Below are 24,647 nucleotides of genomic sequence, written 5' to 3'. Positions count from 1 at the left end.
TCACTGAAAAATCTTGAAAAATCATAAAGAAGTTGCATTTTATAGTCAATGTCCAAATACAGGGTTAAGTCTAGAGACTAATCTAGTCTTCTCATCACTTGATCATCAAGCAAATAATACATCACACCTCATCTGTATTGTTTACTGCTAAACAGTATATGTTAGCACAGTGCTAAAAGCACAGCAAATACCTGATAAGCATTTAGCTCAAAGGGTACAAAGTTTAGATTTTTACCACTTTCTTCTGGATATTTAATCATTACACAAGACAACCGTTGAATACTGGCATTGAATTCACTCCACACTGAAATATTCAGTCAAACAGACCAATAAAAATATTTTATTTGGCAATTAAAACCCAAACATATGAATAAAATATTCAGGTAGAAATCTGTAACGTTTTAGTCATCCAAGTATTTCTTGTACTGAGGATATCACTGGTGAAGTGTTTTACTGAGTAAATTCAAATGTCCTTGCACCACCTGACCCCGCAGGCTGGGTGCAGTGCAAATGTGATGACCTGCAGAAATAAATAGCTAGTGAGTGCGAAACCTGACTCCTACAGATCAGATCAGCAGAGATCAGACGGCGTCTCCTGTTGTCTGAAGGGCAGCAGATGCAGACCTGAGGTTTGGGGGGTGGGGGTACATCCCACTGCAGGAACCACAAATCAATAATATCCACTTCCAGAGGAGACAAAAATAGGTTTTGCAGGCTAAGACAAAACGGTTTCTGAATTCAAACCATAACCGGTAATATCACACTGACGTTCTTCCGCAAAACACTGCTGTCATAGTTTTCTAATGCAGTCCAGTTCAGTGAATTTTGTTACAGCAGACATAAAGACATGCAGTGAAATCGCAGAAGTAATCATAGTGTGATAGAAAGTAGGAGAATGTCATTCTTTAAATAGTCAAAATCATTAAAAGACACGCCATGTCTTACTGAACAAACAAGGATAAAATTTTATTGAACATCCAAAGTTAAGAAGTTTTAGTGCAACATCAAACTTATTCTGACTTTCTAAAAGTTATCACCTCCTTATTCAAGAGAGGCAGGAATCAAGATGCTCATTGATCTTTGACTCCTGGATCTTTGCTTGGCACACTGGACAACAGACCATCACTGCAAAGGAGGAGGAGGATGAAGAAGAGGAGGCAACACTGTGCAGTCCTGCTGAGGACTGCAGAGAAGCAGAAGAGGAGGGTGTGGTGGTGGCACTGGTAGTTCTCTGCAGCACTGCTGGTGATTTTGCCTTAATTGATTCCTTCGATGTTGCTGAATCGCTGCCTAAGGTCTTCTGGAAGAAGTCAAAGATGCTGGCAGAGCTGCTGCGGTCATCCCACGCCCTCTTTCTTGGTGTCTGATTCCTACCCACAGCCGCTGATGTGCTGTCACTGTCAGAATTAGTAAAATTCTTGGACTGTACAGGTCTTGAAGTGCTACCCTGGGATCCGGTTGTAACTACAGATGAGACCTTGGAATGGTTTGCATTTGTGGAAGACTTTGGTGATGTCAGTGAGTCTCTTTTGGTCTCTGACTTCCTGAGGCTTGTGCTATTAAAAAGGTCGTCAATGGAACTCTGTTTGATCTTATCTCCTCCTTGGCTGCTACTACTGCTCTGGGATTTTGGCATTTTCACTGGTGAACCGTTTATGTTGACAAAGTGGCTCGTGTTGCCGACAGACCTCTTTATAGATGGCTTTTTCCCCATGGAAGTGGATGGTCTGACTGAGGTAAAAGTGTTGGAAATCCCATTGGTCTTGTTAGAGTGAACAGGAGAGGAGACACTTTTAGTCGGGGACGATGGCGTGAAGAACTTCTTTGGGGAGGGGACAGGGTTGGACAATGGTGTTTTCACAACAGGAAGTGGTGGCCTGGGAGATGGCAAGGAAGACGTTGAGTCCTGAGACTTCCCCCCAAGGCTGAAGCCTTTCCCACTAAATGGGATGATGTTCCTTATATCCTGTGATCCAGAACCTGGGACAGGAAATGATACAATTTAGAGTCAGCCATGCAATGTATTTAAATCCAGTAACTTAGTTCAAGTGGACGTGGTTTGCTTTTTCTTTAATTTCAGTTCTTATATTATATCTTTTTATATACAACACCAGAGTTTCTGACAATAAAGTCAGTGTAAAGTGATCATTTCAGATGCTCTAAATCAGGGGTGTCATACTCCTTTCACACTGTGGACCACATACAGTCCACTTTGATCTTAAGTGGGCCTAACCAGTGAAACTCCTTTTTCTGAAAGTGTAAAGAAGTTATTAATATTATTATTATTACTATTATTACTGTTATTATTATTATTAATTGTGTAGTAATTACACACTTAATGTTTCCAAAGCTGTCCAGTGGGTCAGCCTAGAGTCTGAGAGGCCAATTCAGTAAATACCATTCTTTATATTTCTTGCATGTTCTGTAGCAGGGGGTCATTTGATTTAAATTGATTTTACATGCTCAAGTTACTCAGTGGAAACAATCTATTCACGGTTAAAAGCGGTCAGGCATCAAAGCATGACATGACTGTTGTTTTGAGGCTGTCACAGAAAATTAAGAACATTTTTCATTGAGGTTTAAAATGTTTGAAATATGAACAAGATTTTCTTGTTTGTTGGTACAATGTTTTAAAGCTTAATACACAGGCGTGTACGGGCATGTTACCTGTAGTCGTACTTGAAGGCTTGCCACTTCCTGTGGCCTTCTTCTCTGAGGTCTTGCTGGTTTTTTTGCCTTTTTTGCCATATCCTTCAGGCTCCTTGATTTTGGTGTATGTGCCACCACATGTTCTCTGGTGATCCTCCCACCAAGGGTCCAGAGAAGAAGGAGCTCTATTCATGGCCCTCTTCACGTAGCCAAAGTAGGGTTTACGCTTCTGGCAGGGCCCATCACACCGCCACCAGTGCTGCCGGTACACATCAACCTCATCGTGGAAGCTGTGGTAGATCTGATGAAAGAAAGGAAAGATGGGAAGACATAAGTTTATGAAAATGGGCATGGATGCCAAACATGACCAATCAAGCCCAATAGACTGGTAAATTGACTGATTCTTACAGTTTTTCTACTCTCCTGGAGTACTCAAAGCGCTCTATACAACATGCCACATTCACCCAAACACACCCATTCTCACAAGCACCATCTCTATACTGAGATTCATACTTCAACATAGAGCAACTTGGGGTAAGTGTCTTGCCCAAGGATACTTGACATGCAGACTGGAGGAGGCAGGGATCGAACCACCAACCTTCCAATCAGTAGGTGACCTGCTCTACCTCCTGAGCTACAGCCACCCCAATGAATGGGTTCACAAAAAATTGCTGTAGAAGCATTAACAATTGAAGGTTTTCTAAAAAATCCAGCATGAAAATGAACGAAGACATGAATGCATGTAATTTTGAGCTTTTACTGATTTCTGTTGTCTCTTCAGGATGGAATAATGGTACAGCATTCAAAAACAAGAAGTGGATGTCAAAGTTTGAATTTATTTTGGATTTCCTCTAATCCACACAGTGTCAGGCTCAAATATATACATGCATTCACTTAAATATTTTAATAATTGCTGGTGGAGGTTCTACAATGTCTTTTAACTTTTAATAAATGTACTAACTTCTTGTTAGTGATCACGATTCGCTCCAAATGGTAATTTTTCTTTACCAGCACTCGCTGGACTGACCAATACTCAGAGCAATACGAAAGGCCAAGACACTTAGATAATTCTCCATCTTAGATTTTCACAATTTTGGATGTGTCACTGCTTTGGCAGGGTCTGGAAAAAGACCCAAACTATCATCCTGAGATGAGAGGAAGTGAGTTTTAAATGCCAACAGGAGTGATCAAATATCCAGCCAGAATTACACCAGAAGCTTGTTAATGGCTACCAAAAACATCTGTTCATTGTGCAAATTGCTAAGGAACATTTAACCAAATATGAGTGGGATTGTATGTTTAGATTTGGGCCTATATGCAGTTAGTTTTGATCCAGTGTGGATTAGAGAAAATCCTAAATGAATTCAAATGTTTCTTGATTACTTTGCTATTCAATCATTGCACCCTGAACAGCAGTTCAAACAAATCATTAAAAGCCCCAAATTCCCATGACATTCAAGCCCATGATGACTATATGTAAACTTCTGAATACAACTGTAAATTTGAAGGTTTGTATGTATACGTGGTCCACAAAACAGAATAAGTTTGAAAATGTCTCTTATGGGACTACCAGTTCAATGCTCAAGAACATACACTTACAGTGATCTTGGTCCCACTGGCTTTGTTGATCCGGTTCATGTGTTTGCAGAACTCAGGTCCGTGGCCATCTCTGTCCCGGTTATTTTGTGTCACAAACAGGAGCGCGTGAATCATTTCATGGAGAAGGGTCTGTGGCAACCAGGGAAAAATAAACTGATTAAGAAAATGAAAATTGTCCTCTTTTACAAGGATTACAAGCTCTAATCTATCACACTGTCACACATTCACTGCTGGGGTTAGGAAGGTAAAATGATAGTTGTATAAATTTCATCCCCTACAACAAGCCCTTTCCCAGTGTTTCTGATGTGAATGGTGTTCAGGTCGACCTCACCTCTACCAGGTCTTTTCTGGGTCTAAGCTTGAGCAGAGGCTCACTCAGCCTGATTGAACACAGTCCACCTCGACCCTCATAAGAACAAACTCCAGCACACCTAAGAGGAAAAAAGAACAAGAGGAGCAGGACACATTACAGACATGCAAAACCAAATCCTGCACAAAAATCAAAGGTGTTATTGTGTAGACAACTTTGTGGGAGTTAACAAGAACAAAAACATGCATGACTTACAACGTCATTCTCGAGCTCCACTTCACCTCCACACCGCTAAGTTTACCCCAGAAGAACATGTCATTGAACTCCAGAAACATAGCCCTGACGTCGGGGCTAGGATCAAGCATCTCCCAGGACTCGTCCACAATGGACATTGGCCTCTCAAGCTGGGGATTCGGTTTCCAGTAGGGAACAACATCGCTACCACCTCCAGCAACCTCCACTCTCCGTTTCTTACTGCTCTGCCCGAAACTATCATCTACAGTACCACTTGATGAAGATAATGAAGCCTGGTATTCATGATCAAACTGCTCCTGCAGCCGAATAGCGAGCAGGAAATCCTCATCCATGACAAGAGAGAAAAGTTTTGTGGTTGTTTTGATGATATTTGTTGTTATGTTATTTGTTTTTAGTTAGCTTGTCAGCGCCAACTAGCTAATGCAGTTTGTACAGGTCTCAAACAGGCGGTAGCATTACGTCGTCCCAAAATGTAGTCTGACAGATTACCAATACGTCCAAATACTTTCTGTCATGTAACTTCTGTCATGAAATTTTCAGTGACATTTTCATATTACTAACCGTCAGACCAAAGCTAGTGCGAAGATCCGTGTGTCAAGTCTGTCACAATAGGACAAAATAAATTCCGGTACGGGTTTCAAAGTAAAACAACTAAGTAGTTTTAAACGACTAAGTAAGTTTTAAGTAAAAGCCTGTGTTCAATGTGGCTATTTTCTTTTTTGTTTTGATGTATACGTTTAAAATATCAAACTATCTGCATATGCGTTCTGTAGCATCTAATATCTTTTTTCAAAAATGGAACATTCTTTCGAATCATAAAATGCTATATCCGGTTTAGTTTTGCCTAACTACCATAAACTTGATTATATAGTCAAGCAACGTCTTTGCAATGGATTATGGGAACTGTAGTGTTGTTCATTTCAAGTAGTTTCCGCCAGTTAAATAAATAAAAGCAACACGGCTTTCTAATATAAATCATTAACATATGTTAAATTATATTAAAAAATAAATATAAGACCCATTATGAACGACCAATCATCATTTAAATTTTTTTAAATTGTTTTATTATTTTATTGTATCCCGTGACGTTCCAGGGTGTCAACTTCCTGTTTAGGCTACAAGCGGATATGAACGAAGGAGCCTCGATGAACTGTTTCTCTGTCCAGTTTTTTCTACATTTTCTCAACAATTTATCTCAATAAGTAAACAGTTACACGGCAAAAGATGTCGGAAACGGGGAACCGACTACGGAAGCAGCTCGAATCGCCCAATTTCGACCCGCAAAATTACGTCAAGCAGCTGTCACAGCAGTCCGATGGCGACAGGGATTTGCAGGAGCACCGACAAAAAATCCAAAACCTTGCCGACGAAACGGCTCAAAATCTGAAGAAAAATGTTTACAAGAACTACAGGCAGTTCATCGAAACAGCCAAAGAGATTTCCTATCTGGAGAGCGAAATGTACCAGCTGAGCCACATCCTGACTGAACAGAAGAGCATCATGGAGAGTATCACTCAGGCCCTGCTGTCCACAGATAAGGATGAGACGTCTAAAGAGATGCAGGCAGCTTTTCCCAAAGAGACGGAGGAGGTGAAACAGAGGACCCTCACCTCACTACTGGAGAAAGTGGAAGGGGTTAAAAACATCATGGACACCCCAGGCAGGCACCTTATCTACAATGGGGACCTTGCAGAGTTTGATGTTGACAACATGTCCCCCATTCAGAAGGTGCACGCTTTCCTGATGAATGACTGTCTGCTGATTGCCACCTGGCTGCCTAACCGCCGTGGCACGGTTAAGTATAAATACAACGCTCTGTATGACCTGGAGAGCTTTGCTGTGGTTAATGTAAAAGACAACCCACCAATGAAGGACATGTTCAAGATCCTAATGTTTCCAGACAGCCGCATCTTCCAGGCAGAGAACAGCAAAGTTAAGAAAGAGTGGTTGGAGATCCTAGATGAAACCAAGAAAAACAAAGTCTCCAAAGACAGGCATAAGAAGGAGGAGGAGGTCCCCACTTCTCCTGTTAGAGCTGAGGTATCCACCAATCCTTTTGATATGGATGATGATGAAGACACGGTTGATGGTGAGGAGAGCGTGAATCTTAGCCTTGAGTGGATCCAGGAGCTGCCAGAGGATCTGGATGTGTGCATTGCCCAGAGAGACTTCGAGGGTGCTGTTGACCTGCTGGACAAGCTCAACGAGTATCTCAGAGATCAGCCTGTCACCCCGAAGGTTAAAGAGCTTAGGGGGAAGGTGGATGAACGTGTGCGGCAGCTGACAGAGGTCCTGGTGTTTGAGTTGTCTCCAGATCGGTCACTTCGTGGCGGTCCTAAAGCAACCCGGCGGGCTGTTTCCCAGCTCATCAGACTAGGTCCTTTTATTTATTTATTTATTTATTTATTTTTTTATCAAAAATAACAAGCTTGCACACATCACCAAAACAAATAACACCTGTCTGCTATGATCTCACTTTATATTCAGTGTATTCACAGTAAGGATGTGCTCAGCCCTCTCACAGGGTTTCCACAATTCACTGTTCATTATTCAGGGAGTTTAGCTCATTCTCTTCCATCATTTGCATGGACTTGACTTTTAAATTGCTTGTTGTCCGAGTTCGACCTTGGATGCAGTTAAAGTGTAATTTTCAGACAAATAAGCTGTGCTTGCGGTGATCTGTATGTATTCACTGTTTTTCCCCTCATCTTCAGTCAAGGTGAATATTCTCGAACTACTTAATTAAGAAAATAACTTTCCTATTCAGAGCACTAAGAGAACTAACCTCATGATAGTTTATATATAGTTTACTATTTATTTTTTGTCAGAACTGTTCTTGAATGACCGAATGTTATAAAACCTTAGAAATTTGTATTTTGCTTTGGTGCAGAACAGCTTCGAGTGGATCCATTTTTAATTATGCCCGAGTTTTGCAAACAGACTCCCACACACTGACTGATTTGCAAAAACATGTTTATTTGCAATTTTTCAGTACTTGACCTTTTTCGGGCAAAACATTATCCTTTAGCAGGAGTATGTAGGGTATAAACCTATTTTAAAACTCAATCAAAAGGAAAGAGAGAGAACATTTTGTCCCCTGTCACTACACTCCCAGGTATTCTTTATGTATTCAAGGAGAATTTGCCATCCAGTTTACTTTTTTTCCCCATTAAGCTTAATAGGTTTCAAGACATATACTAAAAACATACCAGAATCAGCTGAGAAATAGCTACACATGTTGTATGTTTGCAGTCATAAATATAAAGGCCCTCAGATTCCCATAATGCATCACAGTTTGCATGTATTTGCAAAAATACAATGTAATTGCCATGAACATCTGTACTGTCTCATCACACAGTCATCTGTGTTTCAGGCCAGTCCACCAAAGCCTGTGAGCTCTTTCTGAAGAACCGCGCTGCTGCAGTGCAGACTGCTATACGGCAGCTTCGCATCGAAGGAGCCACGCTGCTCTACATCCACAAACTCTGCAACATATTCTTCACCAGCCTGCTGGAGACGGCCAAGGAATTTCAGATGGACTTTGCCGGGAACACAGGCTGCTATTCTGCCTTCGTGGTCTGGTCCAGATCAGCCATGAGGATGTTTGTGGACGCCTTCAGCAAGCAGGTAGTTAGAATGTCAGATGATAAAACCCTAAAATGAGTAATAGGTACGTCCCCTATGATTAGAAGATATGTAACATCTATCATTTGTATATTCTGTATTGTTTATAGCTAAAAACATACTAAGCTACTGAGACATGATGCAATATTTGTGTGTTCCGGTGGTGTTCTTAGGTATTAATGGTTTAAAATATGCAAATAACCAACAATGTGTTTTGGTATACAGAGGATAAGCTTCTGGATCTCAGGTGTATAAAAAAAGTTGAGTTGTTTTAGTAATAAAAAAAAGCCATCTGAGAAGGGCAAAGAACTGAAAAGCATTGCTGCAACACAAGAGGATCTCTTAAATGGCAGCCAGAGCATGCAGCGTGCAAGTTAAAATTTATGGTTGTATGGTTTTCTTAATAAAGTACATTTTTTTATTTCCTCGTTGCTAGGTGTTCGACAGTAAGGAGAGCCTGTCGACAGCAGCAGAGTGCGTTAAAGTGGCTAAAGAACACTGTCAGCAGCTCACCGAGATCGGCCTGGACCTGACCTTCACCCTGCAGTCCCTGCTGGTCAAAGACATCAAGGCAGCGCTCCAGAGCTACAAAGATATTATCATCGAGGCCACGAAACACAGAAACTCTGAGGAGATGTGGAGGAGGATGAACCTCATGACTCCTGAGGCTTTGGCTAAACTTAAGGTGGATCTGAATTATTTCTGTTTTGTCTCTTGGTTCTTATGGTTTCTCACTCAGTGTTTTGTTTTCTTCAATTGTTGATTCGTTTTTAACCAAGAACCTCCTAAATTGAGTAACAGAAACCAAACCTTTGATAATCTGGTATTAATCTGCTTAAATGATTCAACTGTTGAAATTTTCCCACTGTGAGCCTTTAAAGCTCCTTTTTATATAATTTTATATTTTGGGGGTTTTGCATGCTTAATTATGTTGTAATTTCTGGAGGCAGGGATTTTGGCTTGTGTGCTTAGAGCTTCTGTTACAACAAATGCTGAGGATTTCATATGAAAGCTGCCACAAATCACTGTTTTCCTTTACCTGCTGCAACATTAACATATTTATCTTTCTGCAGGATGAGATGCGCAGTTGTGGCATTAACTTCGAGCAGTACACAGGTGATGACTGCTGGGTGAACCTGAGCTATACCGTCGTGGCCTTCACCAAGCAGATGATGAGCTTCTTAGAGGAAGGCCTGAAGCTCTACTTCCCTGAGCTGCATATGGTGCTGCTGGAGAGCCTGAGGGAGATCATCCTGGTGGCCGTACAGCATGTAGACTACAGCCTCCGCTGTGAGCAGGACCCTGAGAAGAAAGCCTTTGTCATGCAGAATGCCTCCTTCCTTCACGACACCGTGCTGCCGGTGGTTGAGCGGAGGTTTGAGGAGAGCGTGGGGAAGCCGGCCAAGCAGCTGCAGGACCTCAGGAAGAGCACGAGGCCGGTACGAATCAACCCCGAGAGCACCACATCCGTGGTCTGAGACCGACAGGAACTTCTGTGGTTTGAATTGAGGCGCAAGAATGGCGGCCATGAAACACCTACACACTCTCTAAATGACTGTTCTTGCAATTTCAACTCCCAATTTAGAAATAAACATAGCACCTTTGGTTGTTTTTATGCTGCAGGACAGGAAATCACTGGATACATCACGGAAAAGAGTCACAATAGCACTAGAATAAGACAGCTTAAAGTGCCCATATTATAATCATTTATAGGTTTTTAGTTTTAGTGGTTCATCAGAATTGACGTACTTTTAATGTTAAAGGAGAAGATTATTTTTCTCATACTGGCTCCAAATAAAGTCCAGCCTGCTTTGATTTGTCAGCCTGTCCAGTCAAAATGAGAAATGGTTTGCTTGCCATAACCTTACAAATAGAGACACAACACTCAGTAAGAAAACCACACACATTTCAACCAGAACTGGAAACAAGGCAGCTGTTTGTTCTTTTTAAGGGCAGGTCAGACTAGCCAATAGCTAAGGTGTTGCACTGATCTGATACAGATAAATCACAGATGAAAACCTGGATCACAAATGATGTGCTCCAGGCAGTGGGAGAAAATAACCTGCATTATCCTAAACTTTGGGTTTTGTAACTTTGCAAATGTTTTACATGCATAAAAATAACCAACAGCTAAACTCAAAATGCATAATGTATTAACAGTGATTATTGACACGTGATAACTAAGGAGACTAAGCTCTTCTGAAAGAGGTGCAATGATTGTGTGAGGCTGGTGAATCTATTGATCAGACAAACACACTATAATTACCATGATGGCTAAAGATCATTTTATTTGAAAGTTTAATTTTGAGGCTACTTATTCGACCGTTATTAGACACTAAACAAGCACACAAGGACTTGATTAAAAGGGATGACTAAGTGAAATGCTCTGCTAAATGTTTTCTGCTATTCAAAGTATGTGTTTGACAGTAACACACGGAAATGAATAAAGATCATTATGCACAGAGTCCTCATTTTATCAATGATGAAGATGTTTAATTCATTTCAGTTATATTTATATATCATTATTTCACAACAACAGTTGGCCCAAGGCCCTTTCTGTTTCAAGTGAAAGACTCTACAATATTAGAAAGAAACCCCAACAATCCCACAACCTCCTGTGAGCAAGCACTTGGCAACAGTGGGAAGAAAAATCTCCCATTCAACAGGAAGAAACCTCTGGCGCCATCTGCTGCCACTGGTTGGGGGTGATGGGGAAAGAAAGAGCAGAGAGACCGGACACAAGGCAGACTAGGAGAGAGAGCTAGAGATGAATAATAAGTAATGATTAAATCCAGTAGTGGTGTATAAGGACACAGAGAGTGAAAGGAGACACGTGAAGAAGAAACGCTCAGTGCATCATGGGAAGCCCCCCCACCCAGCGTCCAACCCACCGTAACCCTAAAGGAAAAGTTTAAGCCCAAGCATTAAAGTAGAGAGGGTGTCTGTCTCACAGATGCAAAACTGAGTGCTGGTTTCATGGTAGAGATTCACAACACAGAAGCATTTTACTTCTGCTATGAAGGAATACAATTTATCTGCATAATATTTTCGTTGTAACAATAAAGTAAAGCATCTAAAAGAAGCAGGTGGTGTGTCACCGGGGGAAAAAAAGTATCTTAACATGAATTGTAAAACAGTAAAAATGCCCGAGGGCATTTTCAAATGAAATGAAATGAAAGAAGTGTTGTTCTTGCTGTACTAAGTGAAACTGAGTGCAACACAGTATGGTGTATTTTCTCATCTTCTAATTTTGGCTGGCATGTTTGCTCAATAACTCAGCAGTGTTTCATCTTTTCCTTTTTTGTCCATGGTGCATAAAAGAAACGCTCCCTATCAGCAACCTTTCCTTACAGCAAACGGTTTTACTTTTCATGGGGTGAAAAACACAAGTTTACGTATTAATAATGGTACCCATTCGCATATAGTAATGTAAATCTGATTAATGTGACAAATATTTAACATTAGTTGGTGTGAGCCTGCTTGAATAGAAAAGGCTCACAGTTACTACATTAATAAATCCCTCTGTGGTCTTTGCTGCCATTTTTAGATCATGTTCGCATCAAATCTCTTTCTCTATTAAAAGAAATACTATTCAGTACATTAAGATTCGAAGGACTAATCATTTTTCTTTTTCAGCCCCAGCCATTTGAATATATATGCCTCTGTAATGCCATGTTATATAGATGTCGACATATACTACATACTAGGTGTGTCTGCTGTTTTCAAACTTGGAGCTCCAAGGCATCAGGCAGCAGCTGTTGTTCACCTCCAAAGATTTCTGCAGTTTCAACATGCTGATAACTGTGAAATCTGTGCTGCAGGTAGTTTAATAATCCTCATGCTCAGACAAGTATTTGCCAGACCAGTCATGATTTTTCTATATGACCCCATTCTACCTTATTTGATACACTTAGTGGAGGTCAAAAAGGATTGATTTTCTTAATGGATACAGAGAAGGGCTGGATTTATGTCAGCTGCATTGATTTTTCTGTGGTTATGCAAAACTAAAGCCTTATGGCATGTAAAATAAATTAAACCAAAAAAAAATGAGTTGATCATTGGGTTACGCTACATTGCCCTCTTGTGGCCGTTAGAATTAGGGGGATTAAATTAAAATTTATTTGATTTTATTATAGCTCAGTTTTTGAGCTTCTTGGATCAAGTTTTGGCAGTCAAAGCATTTATGAACACAGCTCAACAGTTTAAGTGTTAAACTTTAGTTTCTGGGCAACATCCTAAAATCCAACAGTGACAAAGTGTTCAAGAAACATCAGTGAACATAAATCTGTTTGACTGCTCTTCCTCCTGCAGTAAAGCCAGTCTGGTGGCACTACCCTAATGACGAGCAGTTCCTCCTCTTTCTGTTAAAGTGTTTCCCAACAGTCACAGAGTCAACGAAAGCATGACAGCCGATATTTTTAGATGCGATTGAGCACATGATTGTTCTTTCTGCTTCACAACTCATCTCATCATAATCACTGATGTGATCGAGGGCTCGAGGAAAGCCTCAGCTTAGGGAAGAGGCATCAGGCTGGTGGGATTATTTGAGGGAATTCAACCAGTCAAACTATAAGTGAATACAAAGCACGTAGTTCACGAGACGAACAGATAATAGTTTGCTTCTTTTTCAGCAAATGGTGTTGCGAAGATATTGATCTCAAAATTTCAGCTATTAAGTGAAATTTTGACCTGCTTATCTTAAAATTTTGAGATAATAACACAAAATGTTGACATTAAACCAAAAATTTTGACTTAGATCATTTTTTTTCTTTTTAGTGGGGGAAACAAACTTCTGTAGTGACAAGTACAACCTTAACTGTAAATCCTATATTAACATTTATATTAACAAAGGGTCAAGTAATGATTTCTAATATGAACTGGGTTGATTAACGTGAGCAGCCCACAGAGACCCTCAACTCTACAGTTCCTTTCTACAGAGATCTAAGTGTAATATTCCTACTGACTGTTACTGTACTGTGGTTGAAATAAGTGATAGCTGAAGTTTGAGCTGAAGAAGCAGGCAGATTTCTTTCAGACACAGAAACCTGCTGAAGGTGATTCCCACCCACTCATCCATCTTCTTCCACTTATTGCAGGGAAGCTCGAGCCTCAGCTGCCACATAGCAAAACACGGGGGTGTTGCAGGGCTGACACAAAGAAACAACCACTCACATTCACCCCTACAGCTAATTTAGAATCACCAATCAACCTAACCCCACTAACTGCCTGTCTGAGTACCCGGAGAGGACCCACTCAGCATGAAAATTCCACACAGGAAGGTCTCAGGAAGATTGGATAGTGGATTCAAACCCCAAACCTTTTTGCTGTGAGACAAACCACTTCTCCACTCTACCGTCCAGGTCTGATAGCATGATTCCCACCCATGTGGTACAAAAAAAGAATCAGATTTTTATATTTTAGTAATTAAAGCAAGTTATTCATCTTCTTAAAATTTAGCCCAGATTAATTTTACGTTAAAAAAAATCTTTTATGACTGCAGTGTTAGAAGAACGTAGTGCTCGCCTTTTTTTTCTTCCTTGGAGAAAAAATGTGTAACTGAAGATCTATTTTTTAGAGTAAACATCCTCGTGATGGATTATGCCGGAGGGAGGTTCTCTTCAGTGATAGTTAAAGGTTATGCTTGGCAATGACACTGCAGGATGTTCCACATCTGCAGAGATCTCTGCTTTAACGTGGTTGTGCAGATGCCCGCTCTCATTTCACTGCAGAGCAGATCTGAAACCCAGGTAATGGGATGCTAATTGGGCTAATAAATGGAAAAGCTGTCCCAGTGTGTCGGATTAATCTTGCTCCCCAAGGGACTTCAGTCATGCCCGCTGTCTAGTCAATTAAATGTTTAGTTAACACAAAAGACTAATGTGAAAAAACACAAAGGTTACCGGATCGAACTGGCTTCAGATGGTCCCTCATCCATTTTGAGCCTGCATGGAAACTCCTATTAAACTTAGTTTAATCCATTTTTATTGATTGCATGTACTTCTGCTATCACGTTTGATTTGTTTCAGACTAACAGGCAGAACAAATGCAGAGTATAGAGGCAGTCACAATAAATGATCCGCTTCAGCATTATCATTTGACATAATGATAGCAGTTACTGCCCTTGTATACTGGCAGAAAGAAGCTCAGATGAAGAAAGTTTAAGTTTTTACCAGCTATAACACATTTAAGGAGCGATTCCCCCCCCTTTTATTTCAATGTTTGCATTTTTGGTAAAACAAATAGAAAGAAAGAAAGACAGAAAGAAAGAAAGAAAGAAAGAAAGAAAGAAAGAAAGAAAGAAAGAAAGACTACAAAATTGCAGGGATTGAATCAAATTCTTCTTCTTATCATTTTCTATCTAGTAATCTTAGAAAATAAACCAATGTTGTGGACAAAATTAAGAAGAAAGAAGTGAATTACATAACTGAAGCGTTAGCTTAAATATGTCATATCAAAGTAATTTGAGAAAAGGAGCACAGATCCTCTTTACGAACCATAATAATCTAAAATCTGTGGCGTTTCAAATCCTCCAAATTAGCTCGATCAGTCAACCCGGATCACAATCTCCGCCCCTCTTTACGCATGCGCAAAGTAGCGTGGGGAGCTGTCCAGTCACTCGGTGCTGGAGCGTTCTCAGAGAAGCAGCTTCCCCTCTCCGGTCCACCGACACAGACGGGAGCGATGGAGGAAGAGTTGAAATGCCCCGTTTGCGGGTCTCTCTTCAAGGACCCCATCCTGCTTCCGTGTTCCCACAACGTCTGCCTGGGATGCGCTCGGAACATCACCGTCCAGACCCCGGATGGGGAGACCCCGGTGCAGAGCCGAGCCTCGGGCAGCTCTGACTACGACTACCTGGACATGGACAAGATGAGTCTGTACAGCGAGACGGACAGCGGATACGGCTCCTACACGCCGTGCCAGCTCAAGTCTCCAAACGGGGTGCGGGTGTTTCCGCCTGCGATCCCCCACCGACAGTGCACACTCACCTGTCCGCTGTGCCACCGGAGCGTCTCTCTGGACGAGCGGGGGCTCCGGGGTTTCCCTCGGAACCGGCTGCTGGAGGCCATCGTGGCGCGGTACCAACAGACCCGCGGCGCCTCCTCCTCATCTTCCAACGCGGTGAAGTGCCAGCTGTGCGACCGCAACCCGGTGGACGCGGCGGTGATGTGCGAGCAGTGCGACGTCTACTACTGCAACGCCTGCCAGCAGCGATGCCACCCGTCCCGCGGTCCCCTCGCCAAGCACCGACTGGTGCCGCCGCCAAACAAGGCGGCAGGAGCGGGGGCTAGCGGAGGCGGCGGTGGTCAGCAGCCGCCCGCCACCGCGCGGAAACCGGCGACGTGCGTGGATCACGAAGTGGAAAACTTCAGTATGTACTGCAGCAGCTGCAAGGCTCCCGTGTGCATGAAGTGTCTGGAGGAGGGAAAACACGCCAAGCACGACGTCAAACCGCTGGCCGTGATGTGGAAGCAACACAAAGTGAGTGGACACGCACTCACAACATCCACAGAGTCAAGGCCGTAAGGTTCCGTTAGTGGGCTCATACTAATAATTAGACTATTGAATCCCAAAGACCTGATTCATTACTCTCTCTCTCTCTCTCTCTCTCTCTCTCTCTCACACACACACACACACACACACAGAGGCTACCAGAGGCCATTACCTGAAGTGCCCTCGCTGAGCCTGAACTGATGATCAGCATCTCAAACATTTTCTTCTATCTATCTATCTATCTATCTATAAATGACTGCTAAGTACTTCATACTTCATCATGTTTTCCACAGAAACAGAAAACACTCATGTGTGATCCTGTGCTGAGTGTGTGTGTGTGAGTGTGTGGGAATAACTAAACGAAATAGCAGTGATTCATCAGAACATAATTACTGTAGGCGTCAAAGCCCAGTGTGCTTCTGTGTGCACTGTGTATGTGTGTGAATGCAACATGCGTCATCACATGAAGGGTCGCACAGCGTTACTGCCCCACATCTGCACTGCAATGTATATATATATATATATATATATATATATATATATATATATATATATATTTAAATATATGATGTGGATGGTGAGTGTAGGCAGAGGAGGTCATCACTATTCCTCAGGCGCTGGGATGAGGAAGCTCAAGTCATGAGTTTAAATGTTTCCCTGTCTGTGGCTGGTTATAATCTGACAAGAGAATGAATTATAAAGTAAATAATTAGCATATCTACACTTTTTAAAAACATGTCTGTTGGTGTGGAATAAATTTAAGGCAGTTACTTCAGTCTGAAGGAAAATGTTTCCATTTTTAAAAATCTCGACATGTATATTTGAGAAATGTTCTTGAAAACATGACTGCTGACGATAGCTGATGATGTACTATATATCATGCTGGATATCTCTAATGATATGGACTGGACAGAGTGTTATGATTGCAAGGATGCCACGTCATTTGATGGAAATTCAATTTATCAACCTACAGAGGAGTGAATTCAAAAACACCTCAGAAATCAAAGTGTAAAAATAAAGGTTAGTCCATTTTTTCAAAACTTGGTACTCAGATGGTATGCAGTAGTTTGTATAGTCACAACGTGCTTATATACGCCCGACCCTTGTCAGGGCATGCTCCTAATGAGACAACGGATGGTGTCCTGGGGGATCTCATACCAGATCTGGGAGGCATCCCAGAGGTGTTCTGTTGGATTTAGGTCAGGGGAGTGTGGGGGTGAGTCAGTGGTATCAGTGCCTTAATTCTCCAGCATCTGCCTCCATATTTTCACATGAGGCATTGTCATGCACAGGTAAGAACCCAGGACCCACTACACCCACAGTCTAGGGTCTGACAATGGTTCCAACAATTTTATTCCTAATATCTCTATAAGCCACAGAAAATCACTGACCCACCACCAAACTGGTCACGCTGAACAATGAACAAGCGTATTGTTTCCACGGCTTCTCCAGACCTTTGCTCACGATTAACCTGCCTCATGTTACAAGTAGTGACACTGACTCTAACCAAATGAAAAACTAGTGAAGAAAAAGTCAGAAATGATGAGGAGGTGGGTTGGGGGGCTGTCTCCTTGTTGCCCCACACCTAGTGATAATTTCATAACACCAAAAATTATTAGCAACCCTCTCTGCTACTCGATCAGATCAATATTCCAGACGTTTAACTGACTTGATGCTATACTCAGATTAAAACCAATTTCTTTCATTTTTTGAGAAGTGTATAAAAGAGGAATGGAAAATTCAGCTCTGAAAGGTGAGGTCAATGTGGAAATATCGTTAACCTGTATTCTTTTTGATGGCCAGCAGGGGGAAACTCCGGTGGATGTTCTTGAAAGTCTAATTGTATAAAAAATAGTCCTTTTTTTATGTCATCCGTGAATTAGTTTTTAATTTTCCTGATAATTTTACGGTCTCAGTTGGTAGTTTTAAGCCTTATTTAATACCACACGGTGATCATTTCGTAAATTCTAATCAATTTTTTGAGAAAAAGGGTAAAGCAGGGTGTGATGTAGTGTGCAACAGGCTTGCAGCATGTTGTATACTCAATTTCTCAGACAGATCCATATAAACAAGTCTCTGAAAACCAAAATACCAAACTCAAAGCTTCAAAATGTGTGGCATGGTGTCTACATGTGTCTTTAATATAGTATTTTTTGTTTTGACTAAATGAAAAATTTCAATGGCTTGCTCTACCTCTGCCTAAACATTTATTTTTGAAATCTCTAAACCCATTTTGTGTTTTTCCTTTAAACATGTACTGTAAATGCAATAAGTCCACTTTACAGTTGTTTTTGTCCATTTGATAAGCAAATGTGTTGAATAAGCAAAGAAATGGATGGATAGATGGAATTAAATGATTAGGATGTTGGTGATTTTCCTTTGGCTTTGGCTAAAACGTTTTTTGTTTTTTTTCGGGGAGGGGAACAATTCCTCTATAGTGTAAAAACCCTGCTTTGCTGTACAGCAATCCATCAGGGATTGTTGGATTTGTAAGGCAGGATACAGAAAGCAGACTGAGATTACAATGTTTGTTATCTTAACCTTAGTTTCTGCAAATATTTGTAACTGTATCAGAAAAATTGAGCAATTTCTTATGTACAAACTGCAAATAAGCAGGACCAAGTTACACATTAGGACTTTTGCATCACATTCTCCTCCTAGACATTAGGGTCAGAATGTGATTCAAACAGATCATGTTTGCAGTAATTCAGAACTTCTTGTTAGTGAAAAAATGCAATGGAGGACATTGAACTTGGCTTGTAATAATTTGGATAGTCGTCTTCATCTTATGTGAGTAAAACTTTCATTCATTCTACAATCAGAAGGGACAAGGTTTGGCTAAAAACCTGCAACACTGTTCCTTATCCAAATTCATCTTTGCCTGCCAAAAAAGGAGGAACAAACCCGCCTGCTGGTTTCATTAATGGATGATTAAACTGATTTATGATTATTTCATTTCCTAATGGCATTTTTCATTAATTTTAAAATCCAGGGTTGAGGTTGAGGTTCATTCCTCTCGGGCTACGCGGTCACGTGACTTTATAAACTCTAAACGATAGTGCTGTCTGTTATAGTTCATGTATCGTCATTATTTTTTTTATTGTTTTTGAAGAAATGTTGGATTTGTCAATACGTGAGGCAAAATTTTTAGTCTTATAGTTATCACCATTATGATAATTATCATTGTGGTAAAAAAAAAAGGCCTCAGGGTCTGGAAGTAAAGGAGTTTTAAGAAAATGTTTTAGCAACTTTTAAAGGCCCATAACGGGTTGAATGTTTATCCAGCCCGTGTCTCCTTTTAGATTTCAGCTTACTTTCTGTTAGTAATAGAACATTTCATCCTCACACTCCGATTTCATTTGTGTAAACTAAAAGCCATTTTTGCCTCTCTCCTGCTAAGTGGGTCATTGGGACTAATCTCTCAGTCTGCCTCTTGTGTTTTTTGTGTGATTGGAAGCCTCCAGACATTCCATTCATCATTTATCTGCCACACATCTCTTCGCCTCTTCTTGGCTTTCACTCATCTCTCACCTTCTCCTGTATCCCTCACTTTACCTCTTCATCTCTGTATCTTATTTACACTCTCCCCTCCCCCTCATTTACCTTCCCCTACCTTGTCTCGTCCTTCCTCCATCTTTCTCTCTATCATCCTGTCCCATAAATGAACCGTGAAAATCCCATCAGACTACGGGAGTGAGAGGGGGTGTCGATAAGTGATGAGCGGCGTATGAATAAGAGATGGCCACCACTTAGTTAATACGGTGTCCTTCACGTTGAAGGAGATCGATGACTGGCTGTCGTCCTCTCTCTCGGTCCACACGTGAGCAGGGAACAAGCAGCGTCTTGTGCGTCTTTGTTGCAGACCTGAAATGGCTGTTGAGTGTTGAAGTGTCGCTCAGTGAGGTCAGTACCGTACAGTGGGCTTTTGTTCTGGCATAATTTTTCCTCCTCATCTGTTTTGTTTCAGTGGGCGTATCTTGATCTGGTTGCCATCCTGCTTCCTACCATCCTTCATCTCTTTCTCTTTCCGGTCTTCTTCTTATTCACATGGTTTCTCTTTCTGTGCACCATAAGGACAGTGGGCGTTATGAAAAAAAAGAGAGCTTTCCTGAGGAAATTAGCCGTCTGTTGTAGACAAATTGATCGATTAACCGAAGTGTCGTGCTTTGCATGCAAGTCTGTCTGCAGTGGCTTACATGATCATGCAACCAATTTTGTACTTGCCAAATTTAAAAGCGGAATATTAAACGTATTATAAATGTATTATATAATAATTTGGGCAGCACAGTGGCATGGTGCTATGGTGGTTAGCACTATTGCCTCACAGCAAGAAGGTCCTGAGTTCAATTCCACCATCAGGCAATCCATCCTGAATCCATCCTACCTTGTATCAGTGGTTCAGGCTGGTGCAGTGGTGTGAGGGATATTTTCTTGGCACAATTTGGGCCCCTAAGTACCAACTGAACATTGTTTAAACTGCAGAGCTGAGCTGAGTATCTCTGCTAACCATGGTCCAGCACTTTATGACCACTGCGTGTCCATTTTCTGTTAGCTGCTTCCAGCAGGATAATACAACATGTCGCAAAGGTCAGATCATCTCAAAGTGAAGATGACAGTGAGTTCACTGAACTCAAATAGCCTCCACAGTCACCGGATCTCCAGGGATATGGTGGAACGGAATATACAACATACATATATACATTTTTCTGAACTGCAAAAAGAAAAAGTAATTCATTTTCTAAGTAAAACTAGTAAACCTAAACTGGTCAGATGATAGGATTGCTTTTTGGATCAATAATCCTGCTCCACTGGGGTTTAAAGACCCCCCTTGCTAGTCCAGTGCAGCCGAAGCTAAATACAGATGGACTGCCTGTCAGTTTATATGTGTCATTTGTAGCTGCACAGATGTGTCTTAGGCAAAAATACAATGAATAGAATAGCTGAAATGATTAAGGTTGGGTGGATGAGTTGTAAATTGTGAGTAACTCTATGTCACATGACCAAATTCCTTAGGGGGGTGAACGTTTGGATTTGTGCTTTTTGCTTTAGTATTCATAGCGCAGCTACATTTTTTATGTGTTTGCAGCATATATGCATTTAAAGCTTTCATAAATCCCGCAGTTTATCGTGTAGAGAGAAAGCCAAGAAAAACAATTATTGGATCATGATTGTGTTTGTTGTAAATAAAACAGTAAGTACATCAAGCAGCAGCCTCAGGGGGTGACTATCCCACTGCTACATATTCACACACATATTGACACGCATTCAGAAAGCATAAATATGCATAAGTGAAGCGGATGAACTTTAGCTGAGGGAATGCAGGGAAGGCACACTGATCCAGTTTCCTCTCATCATTCAAGCAGAAAACACACGCATACACACTCATGCATGCTCATATGTGTGTGTGTGTGTGTGTCTGTGTGGGTTTTTACGCGTAAGTGTGACCTAGCTGAGTCCAGTAAAGAGCAGCTCGGGTGCTGGGGTTAATTATAAAAAAAAACAAAACAGAAATGCAGGCTTAGTGGTTCTTGTGTTGTGTGTAAGTTTTAGCCTTGCAGTGTTGTCTGGAGATCATTTTACATTTTAAAAGGGAACAGGGAGCTAAATATTTTTCACTACGATAAAAAAAATCTATGATTTTGTGTCTATTCCACATAATATTCTTTGTAAGGAATAAAAACTGCAGCTGAAACTGCAATTACACTGACTCCGTGTCTGAATTTAAAGTATGTTGAGTATTTACTTCACATTTAAGAGCTACACTGCTATGTGTAAGTAATTACAGCAATAATTCTACAAGGTATGATGTTTAGTTTTTGGCATGTGAGAGTTTAGTAATACGGCAGGTTTTATAGATATTAATAAAATGATGCGATTTTATATTGTAGCCTTCTTTCAGTAGTTTTAACTGATTTATCTAATGGCTTCGTTTACAGATACTCCAAAAGTGAATCAGAGAAAAAGCATGTTTGCAGCCTGTATGATTGGTGAATGCTTTTAAACTCACTCACTCGGGTTTTTGTTAAGGGTTAGGGGCATGACTGCTGTGACTGACAGGTGTGCCGAGTCAAGCAGCCGTAAAAACAAAAAACAAACAAACAGGTATCTGCTAAAATTCACTTCAGTTAATTAAAGTCACTGAACTGGATTTCTTGACCACGTTTGTTGTGTTGTCCCCTTTTTGAGTATTTTCAGATACTCCAGACAATCCACGATGATCAGTAAAATCCTAGTATTTTCTTAATGTGTAACTTGTACTAATTAGCTGTTATGTCTTACGTCTGTATAGTTTATGGATGTGGCTAAGCTGCAAGCTCATAGCTTAAGGCGTTATCCTCTCATACAAATCACTCCTGGGTGCAAAAGGGCATTTCAAACACTAAAAGCAATGTAAATTTGCATTAAAGTGAAAGCCAAAAGGTGGCTCAAATATCTCTACAACAACTGTAATATTTCCTCAACTTAAAAGTGATATTTATGTAGCTTTAGCGTAACTTTAAATATCTTCAGGAGGAAAGAAGAGCAAGAGTTTGCGGGGATTCCTACACGATGCATTCATTAAAAAAATGCCTCTCAGCATTTATACTGGATTTATAAGAGATATTACTAATTAGATCTATGTAATTTGCAATCTTGCCAACCTCAGCATTTTGCTATTGTTCCAAAGCACAAATCTACAGTCTTTCCTCAGTTATGGTTGGATATATCCATGTATAAAGCAGGACACAAGCAGTCTATACAAGCAGGACATGCTTGTATAGACTTAACATTCGGATAAATTGCCCATGTTAGTGCATGCTCTGCATGTGCAGAAAGGTTAGATATAATAATTTAGTAGAGACAATGTTGCAAAGAGTTGGATTTACACTGTAAATCATATAGTTTGCTTTTCAGTGTTTGATTGTTGCTTCGCAGCATTCCCAGCTTATCAGCTGCAGTCTGGACAGTCTGCCATCTTTTACTGTCTTTTAGAAATTAAAAAAAAAGACTGTTTGGACTAGTGTGTCTGTCAGGTACTTAAACAAAATGGTATTTTTCTTGTCTGCCTCATCTGTAGCTGCATTTTCTCTCTAGTGTGGGCTTGCTTCTTTCTCAATGCTGGCAAAGAAGTTCTTATCACAATAACTTCATTGTTCTTGAGATGTTAAGATGTCTTCTTCAATGCACAGGGAGTCTCTTGGAAAATATCGGTGTAATTGATGTGGGCTCTTTATGTACAACTGAGATTTCGTTGCTCCCTTGGCATTGTGAGCAGTTAAAAAAATCTTCCTCCCCTTACAGTTCACTGGATTTTTATCTTAAATGGCATGCTACTGGGACTTGTTTAAAACTTTTTAGATCTCAAGTGTGAAGCTTTAGAAGGTGTCCAGTCTGTCATTGTTTAGTCAGTTATACTGTTTGCAATTATGCTGCTTTACATTTTTAAGATTATGTTTTTGCACTGCATTCATTTCATTAAAATGTATGTTTCTGTCATCATCTGCTGAATATGTCAGAAAAAAAACATTCGGTCTTAAGTTGTTGTTATTGTTTACAGCCCAATTTTGTCAAACTACTGCCTTCACACACATGGATTTAAACCTTTAGCTTTTTAAATTGTATTAAAAATAGAAAAGCTGTTCTGAACACATTATTCACCAAAACGTTTTTCAGTGATTGCAACTTCCATTTTTAAGGTTAAAAAAAGAATAAGTGCTGGCTGATTCATGAACAAACGACTGTTTTTAAGTAGCAGTTGATGAGAACAGAATCTGTTCTCTCAAGCATCTGACATTCATGTTCATAAATAAAAAACGTTTTACCCAATAATTGTTGCAGGGAGCAAAAGAGGAAGTAAGGTGACTGCTCTAGAGCAGCAAAGCCCTCAACAGAGGGATGTCGGGGTGGATGGATGGATCAACGGACCAGTCAAGATTGTTTTATTTAGTTTTAAAAGCATGACTAGACTAGACTAGAATAGTCCTTTATTCTCATTGTACATGTACAACAAAATTGTGGGTGTTCCACACCAACTGTGCCGGAATAAACTATGAATAGTAGACAGCAAGAATAAATAGCAAACAGGAGAAATATATGCAATCAAGAGAAAGGCACACATTAGAGAACAAGCTGGAAGTTGTGCAAAGAAAAGACTTGGTCTGAATAGAGTCTGTGTGTGAGTGGCCTGAATGATGAGGGTTACTCAGACCATGGCTTAGATTGGTGAGGTGGGTGGGCAGCGGTGGGGTGTGGGGGGATAGTGTTTGACAGTCCGAGTGGCCCAGGGGAAGAAGCTGTTAGTGAGTCTGGAGGTGTGGGACCTGATTGACCTGCGGCGCCGAGCAGAGGCGGGTCAAACGGTGGTGGACGGGTGCGAGGGGTCACCTGAGATGTCCCTGGTTTTCCTGAGACAGTGGACAGGAACTGTTCTCAGTTGTGGCCCCTGTGTACCAAACACCCAGGCAGTAGGAGAGTAAACTCTCCACTGAGGAGAAGTTGAATGCCAGCAGCAGCTTCTGATCCAGGGTCCTGGACCTCTTTACCAGGATGTTGGTGTTGTGGGTCCTGGCGAGACTGGTGGAGATGTGGGTGCCCAGAAACCTGAAGGTGGAGACAGATTCTACCCTGTCTCCATTTGTGATGAGAAGAGAGTGGACCAGTCTGTGCCTCCTCAAATCTTTCTTTAGTTATAAGGATGTTAAGCTTCAGGTTCAGGTAACGTACAGTAGGCAGCTAAAAA

At 40.9% G+C, this 24,647-nt stretch overlaps 3 protein-coding genes across 4 annotated transcripts in view; 2 read left to right on the top strand and 1 right to left on the bottom strand.

The window, feature by feature from the left end:
• Nucleotides 1-317: 317 nt before the first annotated feature.
• sprtn (SprT-like N-terminal domain) lies at nucleotides 318-5,632 on the bottom strand. Its single transcript, XM_084954224.1, has 5 exons — nucleotides 4,814-5,632; nucleotides 4,580-4,679; nucleotides 4,249-4,377; nucleotides 2,668-2,950; nucleotides 318-1,980 (listed from the first exon to the last, which is right to left on the bottom strand). Exons 1-5 carry the CDS (start codon nucleotides 5,143-5,145, stop codon nucleotides 1,046-1,048), a joined length of 1,779 nt encoding a protein of 592 aa, XP_084810350.1. The 5' UTR covers nucleotides 5,146-5,632; the 3' UTR covers nucleotides 318-1,045.
• A 274-nt stretch (nucleotides 5,633-5,906) lies between these two features.
• On the top strand, nucleotides 5,907-10,902 carry exoc8 (exocyst complex component 8). Its single transcript, XM_084952096.1, has 4 exons — nucleotides 5,907-7,190; nucleotides 8,187-8,440; nucleotides 8,874-9,122; nucleotides 9,511-10,902. Exons 1-4 carry the CDS (start codon nucleotides 6,038-6,040, stop codon nucleotides 9,913-9,915), a joined length of 2,061 nt encoding a protein of 686 aa, XP_084808222.1. The 5' UTR covers nucleotides 5,907-6,037; the 3' UTR covers nucleotides 9,916-10,902.
• Nucleotides 10,903-15,040: 4,138 nt separating this feature from the next.
• Nucleotides 15,041-24,647, top strand: part of trim67 (tripartite motif containing 67) — a 54,530-nt gene continuing 44,923 nt past the window's right edge. For both annotated transcript variants that reach the window (XM_084952095.1, XM_084952094.1), the window contains exon 1: nucleotides 15,041-15,916. In XM_084952095.1, the coding sequence (XP_084808221.1) occupies nucleotides 15,119-15,916 (798 nt within the window). In that variant the 5' untranslated portion in view covers nucleotides 15,041-15,118. The remainder of the gene's footprint in view (nucleotides 15,917-24,647) is intronic.

The sequence above is a fragment of the Perissodus microlepis genome, chromosome 15 (assembly GCF_051167445.1).
Source record: "Perissodus microlepis isolate ML-2025 ecotype Zambia chromosome 15, ASM5116744v1, whole genome shotgun sequence".
NCBI classification, from domain to species: domain Eukaryota; kingdom Metazoa; phylum Chordata; class Actinopteri; order Cichliformes; family Cichlidae; genus Perissodus; species Perissodus microlepis.
This window is presented reverse-complemented; position numbering and strand designations above follow the sequence as displayed.